This window comes from Harmonia axyridis, chromosome 1, assembly GCF_914767665.1.
Source record: "Harmonia axyridis chromosome 1, icHarAxyr1.1, whole genome shotgun sequence".
NCBI classification, from domain to species: domain Eukaryota; kingdom Metazoa; phylum Arthropoda; class Insecta; order Coleoptera; family Coccinellidae; genus Harmonia; species Harmonia axyridis.
In genome coordinates this window covers 35,226,357-35,247,707 of record NC_059501.1, presented here as the reverse complement: position 1 = coordinate 35,247,707, position 21,351 = coordinate 35,226,357, and the positions used below count along the sequence as shown (strand labels likewise).

General features: G+C 32.2%; 1 protein-coding gene across 2 annotated transcripts; it reads left to right on the top strand.

Moving 5' to 3' along the window:
• Positions 1 to 94: 94 nt before the first annotated feature.
• On the top strand, positions 95 to 21,115 carry LOC123688186 (uncharacterized protein C1orf112 homolog). 2 transcript variants are annotated; one of them, XM_045627093.1, is made up of 13 exons: positions 95 to 392; positions 481 to 627; positions 681 to 746; positions 799 to 944; positions 1,006 to 1,157; positions 1,845 to 2,035; positions 2,126 to 2,404; positions 3,057 to 3,213; positions 3,599 to 3,800; positions 8,669 to 8,996; positions 9,060 to 9,266; positions 20,313 to 20,492; positions 20,644 to 20,784. In XM_045627093.1, exons 1-13 carry the CDS (start codon positions 336 to 338, stop codon positions 20,647 to 20,649), a joined length of 2,118 nt encoding a protein of 705 aa, XP_045483049.1. In that variant the 5' UTR covers positions 95 to 335; the 3' UTR covers positions 20,650 to 20,784. The 2 variants fall into 2 exon arrangements, with proteins under 2 accessions (XP_045483049.1, XP_045483048.1); XM_045627092.1 differs by having other exon boundaries at positions 20,313 to 21,115.
• The last annotated feature ends 236 nt before the right edge of the window (positions 21,116 to 21,351 follow it).

Below are 21,351 nucleotides of genomic sequence, written 5' to 3'. Positions count from 1 at the left end.
ACTTGAGTACTCTTTGGTAAAAGTACAGGACATCCGTTGGGGACAATAAATGGAATAACAATTAAATGATATCTTTACAATGATAGAACTAACTATTAATTACAGATCTGCATATTACCATTGTTTTCTCTTTAAATATTGATATTATGGTGTGAAAGAGGCCTTACATCTGTTAACACTGATATCTGATTCAATATTCTGTGTTCTAAGATGTTCTGTGTTCTAAGTTTGAAAAGTTAACCTCAATTTTTCCTGCATCCTAATTCGAATTAAAAGATCGAGAAAGTGAATTTAATTTTTATAACAATTGATACATTTCTCGTAAAAAAAATCCGATGGAAACCGATAATTGCCCTGAAACAATTATGGAGGAAACCAAATCAATTTTCAAAATATCCTTTTTCAAACTATGTATTTATTTTATAAATTCTCAATTTCACTCATTTTGATAAAATGAAAATATTCCTTATTTATGAATACAGAGCTTCAACAAGTGATTTAGACAAAAAAATTATATACAATGCCCTTCAAGATTTTAGAACTCACTTCAAGAAGTTATCATTAGAAAAATTAGAAAAAGATTTCATGTTTTATATGATGCCTTGTATAAAGGATTTGTTTTTTGAGGTAACTCATTGAGAAATCAGTTTTTCATTGAACTTATATGAATTTGATCCTAGATCTATAGAAGTAATGATGAAATGGATTCTATACAAAAAGTCGAAGAATTATTAGGCAATCTGACAGTAAGTTACTGAGTATTTTATGAATTTTTTTTGATCTTTTGATTTATTTCAGATAACAATATCACTCACAAATTTCATAGAAGAACTTCTGAATTGTATTGCTTCCCAGTTAGAATCTACCAATTTAAATTTACTCAAGACTATGATTTTAGAAATACCAAAGTGCCTATTTCTAACATACAACCATTGTAAAAGAAGGTGAATATTAATGTGAAAATTCACATAATTTCAATTATTTCATAAAAATCCTTTTTTTCAGTCAAAAAAAGTACCAGAATTTAATGAATGACTGTAAAGAAATTTTATTATTATATAAAAAAAATCAAGAATGTCATATGAAATTTCTTAATATTATAACTATTATAGCCATCGATGCTAAGGATGAAAACAGTACAAAAATTCTGATTGATTGTAGGTAAAAGTATTTTTCATGTCATTGTTCTATTCATACTTGTATCAATGTTTTTAATGCCTTTAATTTGAACATGTGAACATTAATGATTATCTATTTCAAATAATCTAGAAATCAATTGATTTAACTATTCCCATAACTAATACTCTTCAATAATTTGAAAATCATTGTATATAATCTACAGGATAAGAGTCAGTTACTCAGTTGTATTTCCTCATACCTGGATAAAAAGGGGTTCTCCAAAATTTTGGCAATATTGAGTTTGAAGTAATTATACTTTTATATACAGAATATTTATGTGGTTCTATAATGATTTTGTCATATTCAGAAACCAAAGGATATCCCTTAGTAACACTCAGAATGTATGCATAACTTAGTTTGTAGTATTGAGTTGTTTTATCTGGGACTAACGCTAAGTGAATAGTATCTTCAGAATACATCTTGCTCCTTTCACTCTGAATTTATTCAACATCATAACCATTTATCAATTAATGAATTGATAACTTTTTTCCAAATGCAGAATTTTAGTATAGCTTGTCCACTATAGAACATATTTTGTCACGCCAGTTTATTATTGAGTTTTATTTCTCCTTATTATTCAGGATTGTATAATGAGTGAGTTCTCAAATCTATCCTTCCCATGAATATACATAATGTATATAATATTGATTGATTTGTGGTTTCAGCAATTCAATCCATATCCAATATAACTGAAATATTGTTTGGACTAAATATAAAAGCATTAGCCGATAGTTGGAAAAGCTATTGTTGTGTGATTGAAAAACATCAAGAAATTTTAGCTGCTGAAAAATTCTACTGTATTAGGGAAATTGAACTTCTGGGATTGCAAATACGCGATTTCATGAATATTGCACTGGTGAGCCTGAATAATTTGTGTTTGTTTTAAATGAAGATTCTATAAATTACAAAAGTTTACAAATTCATATAATTTTCTTTTATTTTTTAGGAAAGTAATGATGATAAACAGCTTCTTCAGTACTTAAAATTATCTGGATTTCTTTTAAAAGTTGCTCTGAAAATCATCAACAATTTTTGGCAATTCCTAAATAATGATCATTTAGAGTGTATACATAACTTAGTTTGTAGTATTTATAATTTTTCTCCAGAGATTTCAGATACATATAAATTGACAGTCAATGTGAAAAATGCCATTCAAACTTGCCTATTAGATGTTTCAACATCTTTTGTAGAAGAAAAGTTATTACAGAGAGATATTTTGGAGAAAGTAAGAAATCTTGTTTTTTGGTAATAGGTATCTAACAATTGTTTATATGTTGCAATGATTTATTCCAAAAAATTAGAACAATATTGCGTGATGAGTGCGAATTTTATTTTGAACTTTATAAATTTCAAACTAAAGTCTAGAGCTTTTTGTTGAAATAAATTTTTGAGCTTTCCTTCCCTGGAATAGATTGCTTTATCACAATTACTGTAAGCAAAAAAAAAAAACCAAATATATCTGTAAAAACAGACTACACTGAAGTTGAAATTGAATTTGTATTTGTAAAATAACCACTAAAAATTTTAGGTTTCTTCATTAAGATAAATTAACTGAGAATAAATACATTTCAGTGATCTCCTCAGGCGCATGAATGACGAGCATCCAAAAGCCATCTTTTTTTTACAATATTCTTCTTTTCATTATTAGAATAAATATTAATGAAATGTAAATTAACTTTCTCGAAAATTGTTGGATTTTTTTTACAAAATCATATCCCAAGCATCTCTACTGAACATACCTTCATCTTTTTTGATTGAAAAACATAACTATCCTGTGGAACTACTGAATAACAATATTAAGATGAAGAGTGTGAATTATTGCTTAGTGTATTTTTTTGAATGTAACTATTTGCATTTTTATATTGATTGTTTTTTAGATGTTATCAAAACTCAGTTCATCAAAAAGCGATTTGATTGGTTGTTTGGAATTTAACATGAAAATTCTAGAATTTATTAATCGTCAAATTCCAGATGATTTGGATTATAGTTTCTTCGCTTCTATTGTGAATCTCATATTCATCAATTTCTCAATATGTAAGTTGGATTGTTTGAAGTTAAAAATGAAACCTGTTCCATGATTATGTATTTTTAATTCACCATTATTTGAGAAAATAGTTATTAGTTTCAGATATATTTTTCAATTGATGAAAAATAAAACAAATAGAAATATTAGTTGAAAGAGAACTCAACATGAAATTTTATTTCTTATTACCTATTCAATTCTATCAGTGACAAAATCGCAGTTATTTCTATTCAGTGTAATATGTATTCTGTTTAAATTTTTTCATTAGTATACGTTATATAATTGTGAATAATTATAATTATTATAATGAAAACTTCATTAGTTCTTAGTAAGATTAACTTTTATTGCAAGTAAGGTAAACTAGTTTGATAGTTCATTTTTTAATTGCTCTTTTAGGGTTTCCAGAACCTTATTCTGAAGATGTGATGAAACATCTTGCAACAATTATTGAAAAATTGTCTTCCCATTTCAGTAAATCCATTGAAGCTCATAACAGCTTTTATAATGAAGATTTTGAATCTGTGATTTTCTCAAATATACTTGGAAATAATATTGGATGCCATATTTTGGCTTCGACCACTTGGGTTCAAATAATAAGGTAGGTCTTTAATATGCATGTTTAGCCATTTTTTCCAGTTGAAAGTGTTTCTTTAATATTTATAGAAGTGGAAATTATTTATATTAGTGCTTAATGTGTGTACTGCTTAATAAGGTGAACATCATCTGAACATTGTGCTTAGAAATCATTATATTTTGGTATGTAACAATTCACATATAATTCTGAAAGTCGAACACGTATGAAATAACACTACAAGCAGACATTTGAATAATAAATTCATAGTGTTCTACACTCAAAACGAAAGTTAGAAGGAAAATTAAGAACTGGGAAAACCTTTCACATATTCGTCCTTGAGAGGCATTCCGACCATTTTTTGCGGAACGCTCCACACAAACTAAAGGTGACCATACACCTCCACTAAAAAGAACGTAATAAGATGAATGAAAGTGAACAATTCAATAAACTTCTGAACGAGATAGTTAATAACAGAACAGAACTGAGGAATGTAATAGAAGCCAGTGAAGCAAGAGTATTATTGAAAATCGAGTCATTGAAAGAGAAAATCAGATATTTGGAAAAAGAAAATAAAGGATTGAAAAATAAGGTTGAAAAGTTGGAGAGAAAATCGAAGGAGAATGGCATTGTCATATTTGGAATGAACCCAAGAGGAGAAGAAGGGATATCCTTGGAACTTGTTTTCGAGGAAATTTATAGATTACTGGGTGTTACTATATCAAAGTCGGACGTCAATAATTTCATTTGGATTAGGAATGCACGAAACAACCCGATCAAACTCGACTTAGTATCCAACCTAAAGAAGCAAGAAATTTTCAGAAACTGCAAGAAGCTGAAGGGTACCCGGATAAGTATCGCGCACGATCTGACTTTTGAACAGAGGGAAGATAATAAACTATTGAGATATCACTTGAAGAATGCTAGGGAAAATGCTGGGATAACAAGCTACATAAGAGGAAACAAATTATTCGTGGATGGGACCGCCTACACCGCGGAATCATTGAGAGAGGAGAAAGAGGAAGAAACTGTTGAGAACCAAAACCACAGTGCACCCGCAACACCAAACACCAGGACCCGAAATTTGGAATCTGACAGTGAAATCGAGAAGGAGACACAAATTAGAACACAAACAAAAAAAACAGGCATCCATCAGCAAGTAGAAAAAGTGCAATCATCAACGAACCAAAATTTACCTAAAAAACCACTAAAACCGAATCCGACTCCAGGACAAGCATCCACAGAAAAACTACGACTTCGCTCAACAAACAGAAAATAACTTCACAAACTTATTACAACAACAAGATTACTTTTCATATTGTTGACTTTTTAATAATGAATCAGTATATAAGAGATTACGAGTATAAACATCATAATGCCTTGAGGTTTGAAACGATAGAAGAATACAATGAACATATTTCACATAATGGACATAATTTCAGAATCTTACATCAGAACATAAGAAGTATATCTAAAAATTTAGATACTCTCAAGGCATATTTATCAGAAACTATTAATGAATTTTCAATATTAATTTTGACAGAAACACGGCAAATTCCCAATGTTGATTTATTTCATATAGAGGGGTACAACGTAACATACAATGAAGGAGATGTAAACAAATGTGATGGTGTATTGATGTACACATCGACAAGCCTAAAATGCAACTTTGAAATAGTTCGTATAGATAAATGCAAAGCAATAGAGGTAAAATTCAAAGTAGATAATGATTATGTGTGTATAACTGCTGTATACAGGTCTCCTAACTCTGACTCGAGGCAATTTGTTGTGGGTCTGAGGGAATATTTGAAAACAGCTCAAAAATATAATGCAAACCATCATATCATTGCAGGTGACTTAAATTTAAACATATTGGTTGAGGATGAAATTGTTTTCGACTATCTGAATACAATGTACGAATCAAATTTTCATTCATTGATAAATTGCCCTACTAGATTACAGAGTAACACATGCTTGGACCATATATTTTATAAAAACTCAAAAAACGAGATGGCTGTGTCGTCTGCGGTGCTGGAGATAGATGTGACAGACCACTCTTCTACACTGATGGAGTTGCCACTGAAACATATGAGTACCCAAGCAAATTCAATTAATACAAAAACTATTGTCCAATATGATAAATTGAGAAATGAGTTGAAAAATCATGATTGGACCCTGTTTTATTCATTACAGGATGTCGAGGCATGGACAGATTATATCTTATCACTTTTAACAAATACAACTCAAAACTGCTCTAAATCATTCAAAATAAAACATAACGAAATTAAAAGAAAAAACTGGATAACAAAAGGTTTAATCAAGAGTATAAATCACAGAAACGAGCTTTTCCAACAGTACAAAGTGAACAAAAATGATGACATCCTAAAAAAAGAATATTTGAGATACCGAAATACAGTTAATACATTGATAAAAAATGCTAAAACCTCATATTATAAAAAACAAATTGACCTTAGTAAAGGTGATAGTAAAATAATTTGGAATACTGTGAAGGAATTATCAGCTGCCAAAAAACAGAATACTGTAAACCGGATACAATACGAAAATAGAACAATCACTGATAGAGTTGAAATAGCTAACATATTCAATGAACATTTTACATTGCTAGGGAAGAAATTTGCTGATAAAATTAAGGCACCTGCAATTTCACCACTGAAGGGAGTTCGGACACAATCATCAATATTTCTTTCACCTGTAACAGAAAATGAATTAATCTCTACTATAAATAATTTAAAAGACAAAAAAGCTCCCGGATTTGATGGAATAAGGGCAGAGTTACTAAAAGAAATCAGAAACGAAATTTCACAACCCCTCACGTTTTTGATTAATAAAATAATTGAATGTGGAGAGTGGCCTGAAACACTCAAACTTGGTATAATAAAGCCACTATTCAAGAGTGGAAAAAATGACGAAATCCTCAACTACCGACCCATTACTCTAATCAGTAACATTGCAAAAGTATTTGAAAAACTTTTAAAGGCCAGAATAGTCAGTTACATCGATAAAAATAAACTTCTATCTGAAAAACAGTTTGGATTCATTGAAGGAAAATCCACCAATGACGCGATTTGTTCACTGACATCCAAAATATATAATAGCCTGGATAGGAAGAAACATTCTCTGGCTGTTTTTTTGGATCTCGCAAAGGCCTTCGACACTGTTGACCATATACAGCTTTTGAGGGATTTGCGGGATATAGGATTCAGGGGAAACGTACTTAAATTATTTGAAAACTACCTGGGTAACAGAAAGCAACATGTAGCAATCGAAGATGTCCTTAGTGAAGAAAAAACAGTACAATATGGGGTGCCACAGGGGACAGTATTGGGACCGGTATTGTTTGTCATTTACATGAATAACATACTCACCTCTCAGACCAATGGAGAAATCATTAGTTTTGCGGATGACACGGCAATATTCTATGAAGACACATCCTGGAAAAACCTGAAAAAGAAAGTCGAATGTGATATGAGTCAAATCATAGATCGTTTCAAGCAAAAAAAGTTAACACTAAACTTTGAAAAAACTTCGTTTTTGCCTTTTTCTTGTTACTCATCTCATCTCCCCGATTTCAATCACCTGGAAATAAAAAATGCTGATGAAATTATTCAATTGAAGTCCTCAGAGTTTGTCAAGTATCTAGGTGTTCATATTGACAGACACATTAGATGGGATGTCCACATAAAGAAAACTGTAGGTACTTTGAGAAGCATCATTTTTAAATTTCTATATTTCAAAGATATATTGAATACTCACCAAATGAAAATCCTGTACCATGCATTGGTCGAGTCTAGATTATCGTATGGAATCCTAGGTTGGGGAGGTGTTGCCAGCAGTTACTTATCTCATCTGGATATTTTACAGAAAAAATTCCTGAAAATTTGTTTCAATAAATCTCGAACGTATTCATCGACCTTGCTTTATTCTGAGAGTAAAATATTGGACCTCAGACAAATCTACTTCCTACGTGTAGCGATAGATCAATTCAAAAACAAAAGTAGCCTAAAGAATATTGACCACAACTACAGTACCAGGGCAAAAAAAGAAAACATGGTGCGCACGGAATATTCATCCAAAACTATTGGGCAGAGAGGATATACTTATCTTAGCACACGAATATTCAACAACATCCCTAGGAAAATCAAGGACTCAACATCAGTAATATCATTCAGAAAACATACAAAACAGTACCTTCATGAAACAGATAGAGAAATAATACATAGTCTCATAGACACGAATAAAGTTCCATATAGTGCTTATCACTGAAAACAGCACACTAATGACATTATCCCAAAATTTTAATAAGTTGTTCACAGAGTATTAGTATCATTGTCATCCTATTGTCTCATTTAAGCAGTATACATTGTTGAAATATTTGTTAAATTTTATTATGTAAAAAAAACACTTTACAACCACGCGCTGGCTTTTTAGCCTTAGTGGGTCATTTGTTTATTTCAAAAATGATTTATTTGTGGAATTCATGATAATGTTATTGCTATATTGTGTATATATATTTACATATAGATTGTACTTTATGCAGAATCTACGTTGTTATTAATATTGTTATTTTTGTGATATTGTTGTGGTATTCTACTTATTATTGCACCTGTTGTGCATGGTTTGTTGTACCTTTGTCTTTGGAAATAAACATTATTATTAATTCTTCAAAGATTACCCAAAATAGCATGAAACCTTATTCTAATTGTTGGAGTGATTACAATGACTTTTTATTTTATTTGGAAATTCACTATTGAAAATAAAATATTTTTCTCGATCCAGATATACAGTGAGGGCAATCCGTTTGTGAATTTGTTCAATTGTATTTCAAAGAAGATGAATGTCATGTTTGATAATGATTGAAGTTGTTTTTTTTGCAGCAAATTGTCTTCTGAGTCGAGGAAGAATGTTATTACCGAATTATTGCAAGTAATCAATAATAGTCAAATTGAATTATCATTCACTTCATTAAAAATCATATTTCTAAAGAAATTCATGCATAAGTTATTCAATTCACTTGATGAAGAGGAAAGAGTATATTTTCTGAATCTCTATCCACCATTGGAATACAAATGTTTATGGAGAATTATAGGACCAAGTTATAATACAGAAAATGAGACTCTGTTATTGAATCCTTTGTTGGAATTTCTCTCTTTAAACTTGAAAGATGTGAGAAATTCCGCTTCTGCTCAGGAAATCATTGAATCGGTATGATAATCATGAATAATATTTTATGACAATCGAGTCTGTTATATTTTAAATTTATTACAGGTTGAAGCACTGAAAATGTTTGCAGGAGCATCCAAGTCAAGTTTAGAAATAAATGGCAAGACATTGTGTAATATTGTCCTGACATTATGGGAATTAAATTTTGAAGAGGTCCCTAGTAATAATCTATTTTTGAAATATTTCATTTCTTGTTTGAGTGAAGTTACAGTGAAGTTGATGAACTACTTTTCAACTGATCAAGTTGTTTCTGTGAGTAATTTTATTTTATTTTTATTGTTGCTGCATTTAATATTCACAAATAATAAAATAAACACACATTTCCAAAATGACACCTGAGTTGAGCTTGTATGTGATATTTAGAAAGGTTATACACTGAACCTGATAATTGGAGATCACATTACACGCAACAAAAAAAACTTGAAATATGTATCAAAATATGGAGCAAAAATTCTTGAAATATGTATGAAAATTGTCAAAATATGGAATTTGAAAGAGCAGAAAAAGTAATTTTTTGTCAATTTATATTGTCATGTACCAATGAAAAGAAACTATCCTCGATATTTCTCATATTACAATGATTTGCGAGGTTTATTTTTATACATTTATTAGTGTTCATAGAGAAACAGATTTTGACTTACTTTGGAGTCTCAAAAACACAATACTACGAAAGAGCGCTAAAAACCGCATTTGAATAGGAAATAAGAGTCAAGTGACACCTTACTTTAAAGTGTCTGAATTTCCTTGTCCAACTCAAATTTCTGAGATCAGTATTTTGTAGTATTCAAGAAAACGAATTTTCGAATTTTCAAACTTTTATTTGAGTTTAGATGGAAACACCTTCGAAAAATGATGCGAAATGGCTTCATCTGATAATAAATTTCATGAGCACACTACTGGAAAATATTGTAAATACATACAGCAAAAATATACAGTATCTCTGGATTTTTGGTAAAATATGCAATAACTGTCGATAATTGTCTCAATATGTAAATATAAATATATATAGGGTCTGCAATAGTGGCTCGGTGCTTATATCTCTAGTTGGGGTATCGATAATATACAGGATGTTTAATTTGAAATGAAAAAAATTCGCAAATTTTCATTTACAAAATTTGGCCAGCTATTTTTTATACCCTATATATCACTGTTCTATTTCAGATATACTATTCGAGAGAGTAATTCATGTATAATATTTGATCAGAAATAAGGACTCTCACTATAACTTTGTAATATCAAATATTTCTAGTGATTATTGAAAAAAAACCTTTTATGATAAATATCTGGAAAACTATTACGTAGTGCTCAAGTAATAAAGTTAATCTACAAAAAGTTAGATTTCTATCTCTTCCTCATCTAGAGATATGGAGCACCGTGACACTTACAGGATTCCTCATATATGCATGTACATATCTATAATCATGGTTTTATCCAGAGAAAATATACATGTAACAAAAAGAAGAAACTAGAATGGAAAATCTTCAATGATGTAGTACCAAATTGAATGAATTGTAGCACAATAAATAATATTGAGTAATTTTTTTTGTATTTTCTGCTTGAATTTTTTATGGTTATACTATATTGTTAATTTGAAAAATTGAAATATCAAAACTCTAACATCATTGCGCCAAAGCCATCACTATTTGATATATGTATATTTTTTGTCTGAAAATGCAATCCCAAATTGACAAAGTATTAAAAAACTCAAAAACCAGTCAAAACAATTAAAAATCATCCAAAACCGTACAAATGGAGTAAATGGTTAATAAATTGAATAACTAAATTAACATAAAGACGTACGTTTCGAAATTTTTGTATTTTTCAATACTATTTTTCCTCATTATCTTATTGATAAAAACTTACTGAATTTACAAATTTGAAACTTGTATATTTCACAAACATTTTGGACTTAAGGAAACCAGATTACCTAAAAAACTGTTTCTCTAGTATGGATTTAAAGAGATAGCATGATAGCAATTACAACAGATAGATTAGATCTCCATTCTTCTATTTCACTGTTCTGTAAAATAGGTATACAAATCAACATCACAGTATATGTGTCAATATTAACAATTGAAATAACAATTTTTGAGAGTTTATTCTTTATTATTTTGTGAATGTTCTCTAAAATTTCGAATATATATAATTCTCACATGTTTATAATATTATTACCTTTGAAATATTTTCTAAACAATTTCAGCAGACTTCCTCTCTATCCAATGTGTTCGAGTTTATTCAATAACTTCTTGTGTGGCGTAGTATCGAGACCTTCTTTATATCCAGAATCCAAATGCTTTTTGTTGAAATTATCGAGAATGGCTGTGTTGGAAGTTTTCAGAAATCGGCTCGGTGGTGATCTTTCTCTCTTTAATTCTCATTAGCATACACATGCAAAAAAGTTGTCTCAGATCAAAAAAACCAGATTCTGTATAAAGAATATCATTCGAGTATGTCAGAGGCCTCCTGAACATTATCCTCAAAATCCATCTATGGACAACATTCAGGTTTTCTAGGTGTTTGTCACATACACCACCCCCAGCCAACTATCCCGTATGCCAATTGTGATTGAACAAGTGCATAATATAGTATTCTCAGATGTTTTAGGTCGAGATAGTCTCTGAGGCGTTTGAACCTTAATAGCATACTTCTTAGATTTTTCACAATATTCCCAATTTGAAGATCCCATTTAAGATGTCGGTCAATATCAATTCCAAGGTACCTCACCGACTCATTCAGGAATATATGAATTCTCGCCCAAAATAAGCGATCCCATATCTGGTAATCCACTAGCATATGACGAGAATGGCAGGTATTTAGTTTTCTCCAAGTTGAGTGTGAGTTTATTGTGCCTGAGCCATTTTTCTATAGCTTTGAAATCGTTTTCTGCTTCACACTTCAGCGATTGCCACGTTTCCCCCTCGTAAAATATTGCAGTGTCGTCTGCAAAGCTAATAATTTTTCCCTTGGTTTTGAGAGCTAACAAACTATCAATATATAGAGTGAACAGAATGGTGCCTAACACTGTTCCTTGTGGTACTCCGTATGTGGCATACATGGGATCGCTCAATTCTCCATTAACACATACTCTCTGTTATCGTTCCGTCAGCTAATTCTCCAAAAGTTTATAAATATTTCCTCTTAACCCATAATCATATAATTTTTCCATCTTAGTCTCTAGATTTTTCCTATGCCAATGAATGATTATATAGGACGATAATTGTACAGGGTGTGCAAATAAGCGAGGTAAGGGGCTATATCTCAGGATCCACTCATCGTAGAGACTTGCGGTAAAAAATTTTACCACTAAAGTGTACAAGAGAACATACTGTAAATTGTTTTGAAGTTCATACCTCTACCGCTAAGGGGCGTAATAGCTACCGTCGAGTAGAAAAATGAATTTTACTCCAAATGTTTGATATGAAGTTGAAGAAAAAATATCATCACTGTAATCCTTGAAAAATTCTCTATCTTTTTGAATTGTCACTTTCGATATTACAACATCAAATAAGGGTAGGTGAAAGGGAGAAATCTGACTGATTGAAACGCCTGTAACTTCAGTTTGGCTCAACATTTTTGAGCAAATTAGATCTAGTCTGAAAGATAATATCTTGTTGATTGAGGACAAAATATAGTCATGATAAATTTGTTTTTGCTGCTTTCGATAGGGGGCGCTAAGTAAGAAGTTCATTGTTTTGTTCATTTTACTGCGAAATTTCAAATGTAATGATAGGATTTTCTTAACAGAAACAGAAATTCCATCAAATTTGCATGAAAACACCTGAAGGTCGCAAAGCGATAATTTCATGCGTTCTGAAGTTATGGCCGAAAGAAGATATTCTTCAACTGATGCACTGCAAAAAATCAAATTTTGTTTTAAGTTCTGACAGAAACAGAAATCCCATCAAATTTGTATGAAAAAACCAAAAGGTCGCAAAGCGATAGCTTCAGTCGTTCTGGAGTTATGGACGAAAAAAGATATTCTTCAACTGATGCACTGAAAAACCAAGTTGTGTCTTCTTTCGGCAATAACTCCAGAACGCCTGAAGCTATCGCTTTGCGACCTTTTGGTTTTTTCCTACAAATTTGATGGGATTTCGGTTTCTGTTAAAACTTAAAGACACAATTTGGTTTTTCGCAGTGCATCAGTTGAAGAATATCTTCTTTCGGCCATAACTTCAGAACACCTGTAATTATCGCTTTGCGACCTTCAGGTTTTTTCATGCAAATTTGATGGAACTTCTGTTTCTGTTAAAAAAATTCTATCATTACATTTGAAATTTCGCAGTAAAATGAACAAAACAATGAACTTCTTACTTAGCGCCCCCTATCGAAAGCAGCAAAAACAAATTTATCATGACTATATTTTGTCCTCAATCAACAAGATATTATCTTTCAGACTAGATCTAATTTGCTCAAAAATGTTGAGCCAAACTGAAGTTACAGGCGTTTCAATCAGTCAGATTTCTCCCTTTCACGTACCCTTATTTGATGTTGTAAAATCGAAAGTGACAATTCAAAAAGATAGAGAATTTTTCAAGGATTACAGTGATGATATTTTTTCTTCAACTTCATATCAAACATTTTCGAGTTAAATTCATATTTCTACTCGACGGTAGCAATTACGCCCCCTAGCGGTAGAGATATGAACTTCAAAATAATTTCCAGTGTGTTCTCTTGTACACTTTAGTGGTAAAATTTTTTACCGCAAGTCTCTACGATAAGTGGATCCTGAGATATAGCCGCTTACCTCGCTTATTTGCTCACCCTGTACATATATTCCTTACTTTCCTCGTGTACCTAATGATCTTACAATACTTTCCTTAAATTGTATTGGAATGATGCAAGTTTGCATCGTTGCACCGTTAGCTATCGGGTACTCGCCAACATATTTCTGCCTATCTGGATCGAAAACTATATCGATTATTTTGCATCTTATGTGCTCCGAGTCTATATCAATATCATTCGCACCTTTAAGGGTAAATTATTACTTAACAAAGATATCCAATCTTCATTACAGCGATAAAACGAAAATAAAACTTGTTTTTTCCTTATAATATTCAAGTCCTTGACACTACATATCTTTTTTGAAACAATATGATAGTTATCTATGCACATTACAGGATGCAATGAAGAAAACTTGCATTCTTATATCTGGGAATTATTTATCATTGGTTTTGATTTTCTAGCGGTTTACCTTTATATGTGTACATGTAATAACCGGATTATAGTCAGATACGCTCTTTTTTTGATTATGAATAATTTAATTTCAATAATTTAACCTCATCCAGAATTTTGCTTTTACCTTTATACTGGTTGCCCACACCACAGCTGGATATTTATCATATCTTGTGATTGTTAAGTCGTTGGTGTACGATCGTTTTTCTGAGCAGGGTGGCAGCTCCCTCAATAATATTTATTCCACTTCTAGGTCGATTAAAAACATATTTTTACGAGAATTTTTTTTTATATTTGCACTTGAGCAGTTTACAAGAACATGCCAGTGTTACATGAAATAAAATAAAAATCGATCACAAATAAATTCTTTTACAGAATGATAACATTTAACGAAGCCATTCTGAACTTCCTAACATCAAGGACAACAAGTCGATTGAATATTTTAAATCTCGCATAAGCCAGAATTTATTTTTTTGCACACATCGTCGTTGTGCTCCCAGTTTAGAAATTCATTGATCTTGATTCCGAAGAACTTCATTTCAAGTGCAATATGAATTCATTAATAGAGCCACATAGTTTCAAAATTCAAGTTCAACTTCAATATGATATTATTAACGTTGTACCATGCATTGAAGTCACCCATTAAATCTCTCTGGTTGAGTTCCAGCTCCTCAGGTGATGCTGCCTAGACCACAACTGTTATATCATCAGTAAACATGGTGACATGGCCTCTTGTTGTTATTTTTGGTACTTCTTTTCGATGTCAAAGTCCTCTGAAAAATACTGGTCAACTCATACCAGTGAATGTTTCACAGGAATTTTAGAAAAAAAAATTAAAACTGAATTTTAGTCATCACCTTTTGAGGGTGATATCACAGATTACTACAGATGTTTCACTCTATGCATTTACAAAGGAAATCGTCACCGCCGTTTCGTTGACCTCGAATTCGCTCTACTCGTATTTATGAATGAGTTCGGGGTGATTCGGGGTGACCAATCAGAGAGCTAGATTGATTCTTTCGACTAATCGCAGCGATAGTTCAATTTGAATCGTGGATTTTGCGTTCGCTTAGGTTATGTTATTGAAAATGACGGTTCTAAGAAAATAAATTTTATTTTGTTCTTGCTTGATTTAAAATATTAATCGCAAATAATTCTACATTCAAATATTTCTCTCAATGTAGGATCGCTGCTCGAGCTCTCCTTGCAATCATAGTCTGCCGTAAACAGAGGAGTCATTCGTCAGTAAGACGAAAAAGATTTTTTGAATCTCAGAGATACCAAGCAACCCTTAGAACATTAATGAGATTCTAAGAAGCAACCAATAGACGTTTTTTTTTAGAATCATGCTAGTATTCCAAGGAATTTCATTTTTGATACATACTTTCACACTAAGTTATTTTAGTGTATTGTTAGAAGTGTAGTGTAATTTTTAATTCTTGAGGTGTGATAAATTTAGCTTGGTATTCAATATTCAAAGAGAATAGGAGTTGAATATAAGCAGTCGGGTGAATTCAAAAATTTGAATGGGTTAATCTGACAAATCACATGCGTTTTGAACCTTTTAGAAAGAGTGGGAAGTTCGGTTATCTTTGTCATTTTTTACTACAGTAGTTCATAGTGAAATTCAAGGTCAACGAAACGCCGTGCCTAAAAACGGCAGAGTGAATTGTCTGGTTAGTCTGTGGTGATATCTCGGAAAGGGTTTTCCAACAAGATACTTCATCTTGAATAGCCTGCCACATGGGCAGCTGACACTTTTGAAGTTGTCATTTTTGACATTTGAAGTATAAACTACACTAAAAATTGAACCATACACGCTACAACAACGCATTGAAAATTAACATTTTGTTAATTTTCAATTTTCCCTGCGGAAATGGTAAAAATTTTGGAGTCACTTTTGTCGCAACACTAAAGCACTTTTGGATCTTTGTGAAGCACCTTCTCTACCGACAATAGTGAAACTGGTGAACAAATTTGAGCATTTGGAACTAGTTAGTGATGTGAAGAATCGAATCCGTATACGTCGTTCAAGAACAACTTAGAATATGGCTGCTGTAGCCCGTAGTGTTGACTAAAACCTAGGTTTATCGATTCCTAATTCCAGGATTGACAGGACGGAGTCCTGGCCTTTTGCGATGTTGACGTCAAGCTATCGTACCAACGTTTTGGGGGCCTTCCAACTGGTCGTCTAGTTCCTGGTTTTTGTGTTATGGCCCACTTTGCAATTCGATCTGGACACATCCGATCTACGTGATCTATCCAGAAGCGGTGCTTTTCTCTCACCCATCTGACAACATCCTGTACTCCCAACTCTCGCAGAGTATCCGTATTGTGTATTCTGCCTCTCAGCGTTATCCCTCTTATTGTTTGCAACACTTTAATTTCAGTCGTTCTCATTTTTCTCTTGGTTTCTGTTGTCTCCGGTCTCGTTTCAGCCTCGTAAGTGAGTATGGGTCTTATGCTGGTCTTGTATATTCGTGTCTTACTTTCAGTGGAAATATACTTATTTTTCCATATTACATCACGCAAACTGCCTGATATTCTTGCGGCTTTTTTCACCTGACTATCCACTTCATTGGCCAAACATCTCCCGCTTGATATTTCCACTTCAAATAGCTCATATTCATTACCTGATGTACAATGTGTTCACTAACTGGCAGCTTGCATCTTATCGGCTCTTTGGATACTACCAAAGATTGAGTCTTTTCGCACGAGATTTCCATATTAAGTTTCTGTGTTTCCAAGTTGAATTTGTGTAGGAGGCGCTGTAGGTCGTCTTCATTTTCAGCCATCGGGAGTACGTCATCCGCATAGCAGAGTATGCTCAGGCAACGATTGTTCATTCTAAAACCGGCTTTAACTTCATTTACACTTTCGATTATCTGGTCCACTATTATATTGAAAAGGCACGGGCTAAGACTATTTTCTTGTCTGATGCCGAATGCCACTTTAAGTTCTCTGGAAAGGCCACATTCTGTTCTTATTCTTGTTTTGCTTTTGGTGATGAGTTGCCGAACTAGGTTTGATATGAGTCTTATTTACCCCTTTTTGTTTCAATCGTTCGATAACATCCTTCAGTCTGACTCTATCAAATGCCTGCTTCAGGTCTATAAAGCATGTACATTGGCTTATTAAACTCTATGGATTTCTCTATTAGCTGGCGCAGGTTGAATATTACATCTATTGTAGATCTATTCTGACGGAAACCTTGCTGCTCTTCCGAGATTCCTACCTTAGCAAGTATTTTAGTTAACTAGTTAAACTAAATTTCATTTTTTTGTTAAGGATTAATTCTAAAAATTTAAGTAAAATGAAACAAAAATGTGGAAGAATCATTGAAATATCTCTAGAAATGAAAAAGTTATGGGATTTTGAAGTTGCGCTTGGAAGAATAATTTCATAGAACGTGTAAGTGCCGTGACGTCACACACTAGACGACTGGTATTCGCAGAGTGCTTACGAATTCATTGGTGTACAATCACTTGTGCCGTTCGTGTCGTGTTTTGTTCGTTACACGATGGCTGAAATAACTTACTATATACATACATATAAATTACTTTTTTCTCTTTTTACTTTTTACTCCTCACATAAATATGTTTTGCCATTGATAGACTTCAACAACCAGTACTCAACTACAAACTGTTTATGAAACGTTTTTTTAATGAATCATCGTTATAAGTTGAACTATGATGAAGCAAACTCAAAAGTAGATACTTACTTGAAAAGTTTAACTCCTTTTATTTCAGCACTGACATAAGATGGATTTGAAGAAAAAAACTCCATCACTGCGAATATATCTATTTTAGGCAAATTGTCACTTTGTCCTTTCACGAAGCCTTCTTCCATTATGGTGACATAAAAACAAAACTCGAGTTAAAACTACACTGTACAACTACAAACAGCGCGAGAGCCTTGGCGCGGCTAAGTAATTTATGGTGTAGCGATCACAGGCCAGTGCCGTGACGTAACAGACGTGTCGGAGACCAAAGCAATCCGCGCTAAAATACGTAAATTTAAATAATCTATTTCTCAGTCATTTATTGATGGATTTTCAAAATTTTTTCACTGATGTATCAGTTTTGCTCTATATTTTAATTCTATCGTGTCAAATATAGTATTATCAACATCACTAAACTAGTCCATTTTAGTACACTGCTAAGTAACGTTATTCCTCTGTAGTTCTTCGGATTCGATTTTGGCCCCTTTTTGTATACAGTAATCGTTATGCTAGTTCTCCATTCTTCAAGTAATCATCCAGTAACCTCTATTCTCTCGTACAGATTAGCTTCATCTGTTCTTTATCGATTGCTGAGCCTCCATATTTAAGTATTTCATTAGGGAGATCGTCTGTACCCGGCGATTTTCGATTTTTCATTTTAGATTCCTCGTCAATCTTGGGAATTAGGCATTCAACAAGATGGCGCTACGTGCCACACAAAAAACGAAACAATCGCAAACAATTTTCCTGGCCATGTTATTTCTTGAAGAGATGATTACAATTGGTCACCGAGATCTTGTGATTTAATACCTTCAGACATTTTTCGTTGGTGCCACGTGAAAAATAAGGCCCATACTAATGCTCCACAATCGATTCAAGACTCTAAATATGGAATTCGTGAAATTATCGAGGAAATACAGCCTCTCTCGAATTGGTCACAAAAAATTTCATAAAAAGGATATGGTGCTGCAACCGTAGCTGTAGCGATCATTTGGCTGATATCCGTTTTCATCGTTAAAGACATACCTTCCTCTTTACAATAAAATAAACATCCATTGATTTTTATTGAAACATATTGTTTTTTATTGATATCGAAATGAAATTTCTTATTTGAAACCCCTTCCAAAAGAACCGAAACAAAAAAAAACAAGCCCAAGTCAATCAAAAGTGGAGTTGATATTGTCATTTATTTTCTATTATCACGGTGTTGTGCCTTGGAATGTGATACAGTAAATAAAGAATATTAATCGAGCATTACATGTTCCATTACGAGATCAATTGCGTTGAAATGACCATGGATTCTGATCAACGGAAATGCGAAATGTTGCATTACCGTTGATCAGATTTGAATTTTTGCGAAAACTCAACAAAATTTTTGAATTACCATCGTATTCCTATGAATACGGAGCTTAAGTTGACTTATTCAATTGAAATAACAATTCCACAACAAGAATGCTCTCTTAAGTGATTCAAAATAAGAAGTTGCTAATTTTGTTCACTAGTTATTCTACAGTGTGTGGATAAAGTAAGGATTGTAAGGAACAAAACTCCGTTATTGAATGTTTTTGCAGTCAAGTAATAATTTTTTTTTTATCACTACCCCAATTTTTTCTGATTAGACAACTTACCTAATTGATGGTGTAAAAAAATTTGTACCGTTGATTACAATGTTTTGAAAAAAAAAACATTTTACTGTGTTAGTTAAAAGTGAACATAATTTCTGGAAGGTAGATAGGACGTCGTGGTCCTATCGAGTGACCACCGCCTTCCCCAGACTTGACGACCTTAGATTTTTTTGTCGGGTCATTTAAAATCAAAGTTTTATTTTAATGGGCCACCTAATTTTGAAGAGTTACGGCAAAGAATTCGCGTTGAAGTGGATCACTCCTGAAGTCATTGAGCGAAATGTACAAAGTGTTTACACTCGTATTGGTCAGTGACAAATGATAAACGGAACACAATTTGAACATTTGCGCTAAATTTTGTTTGTTTTCTGGGTTGAATAAAGATTTTTTCCATGTAAGTTGAATTTTTTACTCTCACAGTAAATGTGTTATTAAAAAATTGTTATCTACGGTATCTATCAGATCATCTATTAGATAGGTACCTAATAAATAAGAAAAAAAATTGTGGTGGTCATAAAAAATATAATATATGACGTCACTTTGTAAAAAATGAATGAATGAATCTTAGTAAATTCGTATGTCATAAGGTGGTTAATTAAAAACTAAAATCGATCTCTCTGCGCGTTTTGCTTGAAAACATTCAATAATGAAGTTATGAATTTTTTTTCTCAGTTTATCCAAAAACTGTATAATTCTTATGAAATATTTCGAATTAATAAATCCAGCTTACTGATCAGACAGTTATTTCCAAGTTAATATGATGCATTTTATTTACAGATACTCAAGAGAATGGAAATGCTTGCAACCAATAATTTATTCAAAGTCAAATTATGTTTGATGCTTAGCGCGATGTCCACCAAACAAGCAGAGCATAATATGGAACAGAATAAATTGAACTTTGTCATCTCCGATCTTTTCGAGTTATTACTTAGGGAAAATGATGAAATGATAAAGGAAGTTAGTTTGAAAATATTTCAACAATTCGCATATAACAATCACTTTATAATTGTGAATAATGTTTCAAGAATGTTACCCGATCTGAATTTGGAACAATACCTGAGAACTAATGGTAATAAAATGCATTCAAATGAACATTTTAATGTTCCAGATTTAAAAAGCATGGAACATAAATGTCTAGTGGAGTCTAGAAAATCTATTTCTGCTAGAAATTCTTTTGCGTCTAGAGAAAATTCATTTGATTCATCGAATAAAAACTATTTTTCAAGAGAATGTTCATTTGAAACAGAAAATGAAACCATGAAATTGATCAATAGACCATCTGCAGAATCAAAAAAAGGCTTTACTATCAGAAGCAACGGACCTCAGTGGAAGAGAGTTAAATTAAATGAAGATGCTGAAGAAGAAAGCGATAGTATTAGTGATGTATTACAAAGAATTAAGAGTGAAATTAAATGTTTGAACAAAATTTTATCTAAAGAGAAACCGACCCCCAAAAATGCCCAAGACATTAAAATGTTAGCTTATCAAATACAAAATCTCTTAGAGTAACGATTTATTTTAATTATATTTTGTGGCCAACTGTTGTAAATAATTTGTAATTAAATACATTTTTCATTTGATATTCAGAGTTTGCTTATTAAACTGATTATATTTATAGTCTTGCATATTCGAGATGATCAGATTTTGGGTGCAAGCAAAAGGGCCTTATACGAAATAAGAGGTCCAACTTTGGAATCTGCTATAAAAAAGATTGGTTTGCATTTGAAATTTCAAAATTGGGCCTCTTATCTCGTATAAGACCTTTTTGCATCCAAATTTGATGGGCTTATTCGATTCAATGAGAAAAATTACTAAG

Excerpts from the sequence above, each read along its gene's own strand:
- LOC123688186 (XM_045627092.1), top strand. The coding sequence starts at position 336 with ATGGAAACCGATAATTGCCCTGAAACAATTATGGAGGAAACCAAATCA. Across the intron at positions 3,214-3,598 it reads ATTCATCAATTTCTCAATAT|GGTTTCCAGAACCTTATTCT; the intron begins GTAAGTTGGATT and ends TTGCTCTTTTAG. Across the intron at positions 9,267-20,312 it reads CAACTGATCAAGTTGTTTCT|ATACTCAAGAGAATGGAAAT; the intron begins GTGAGTAATTTT and ends TTTTATTTACAG.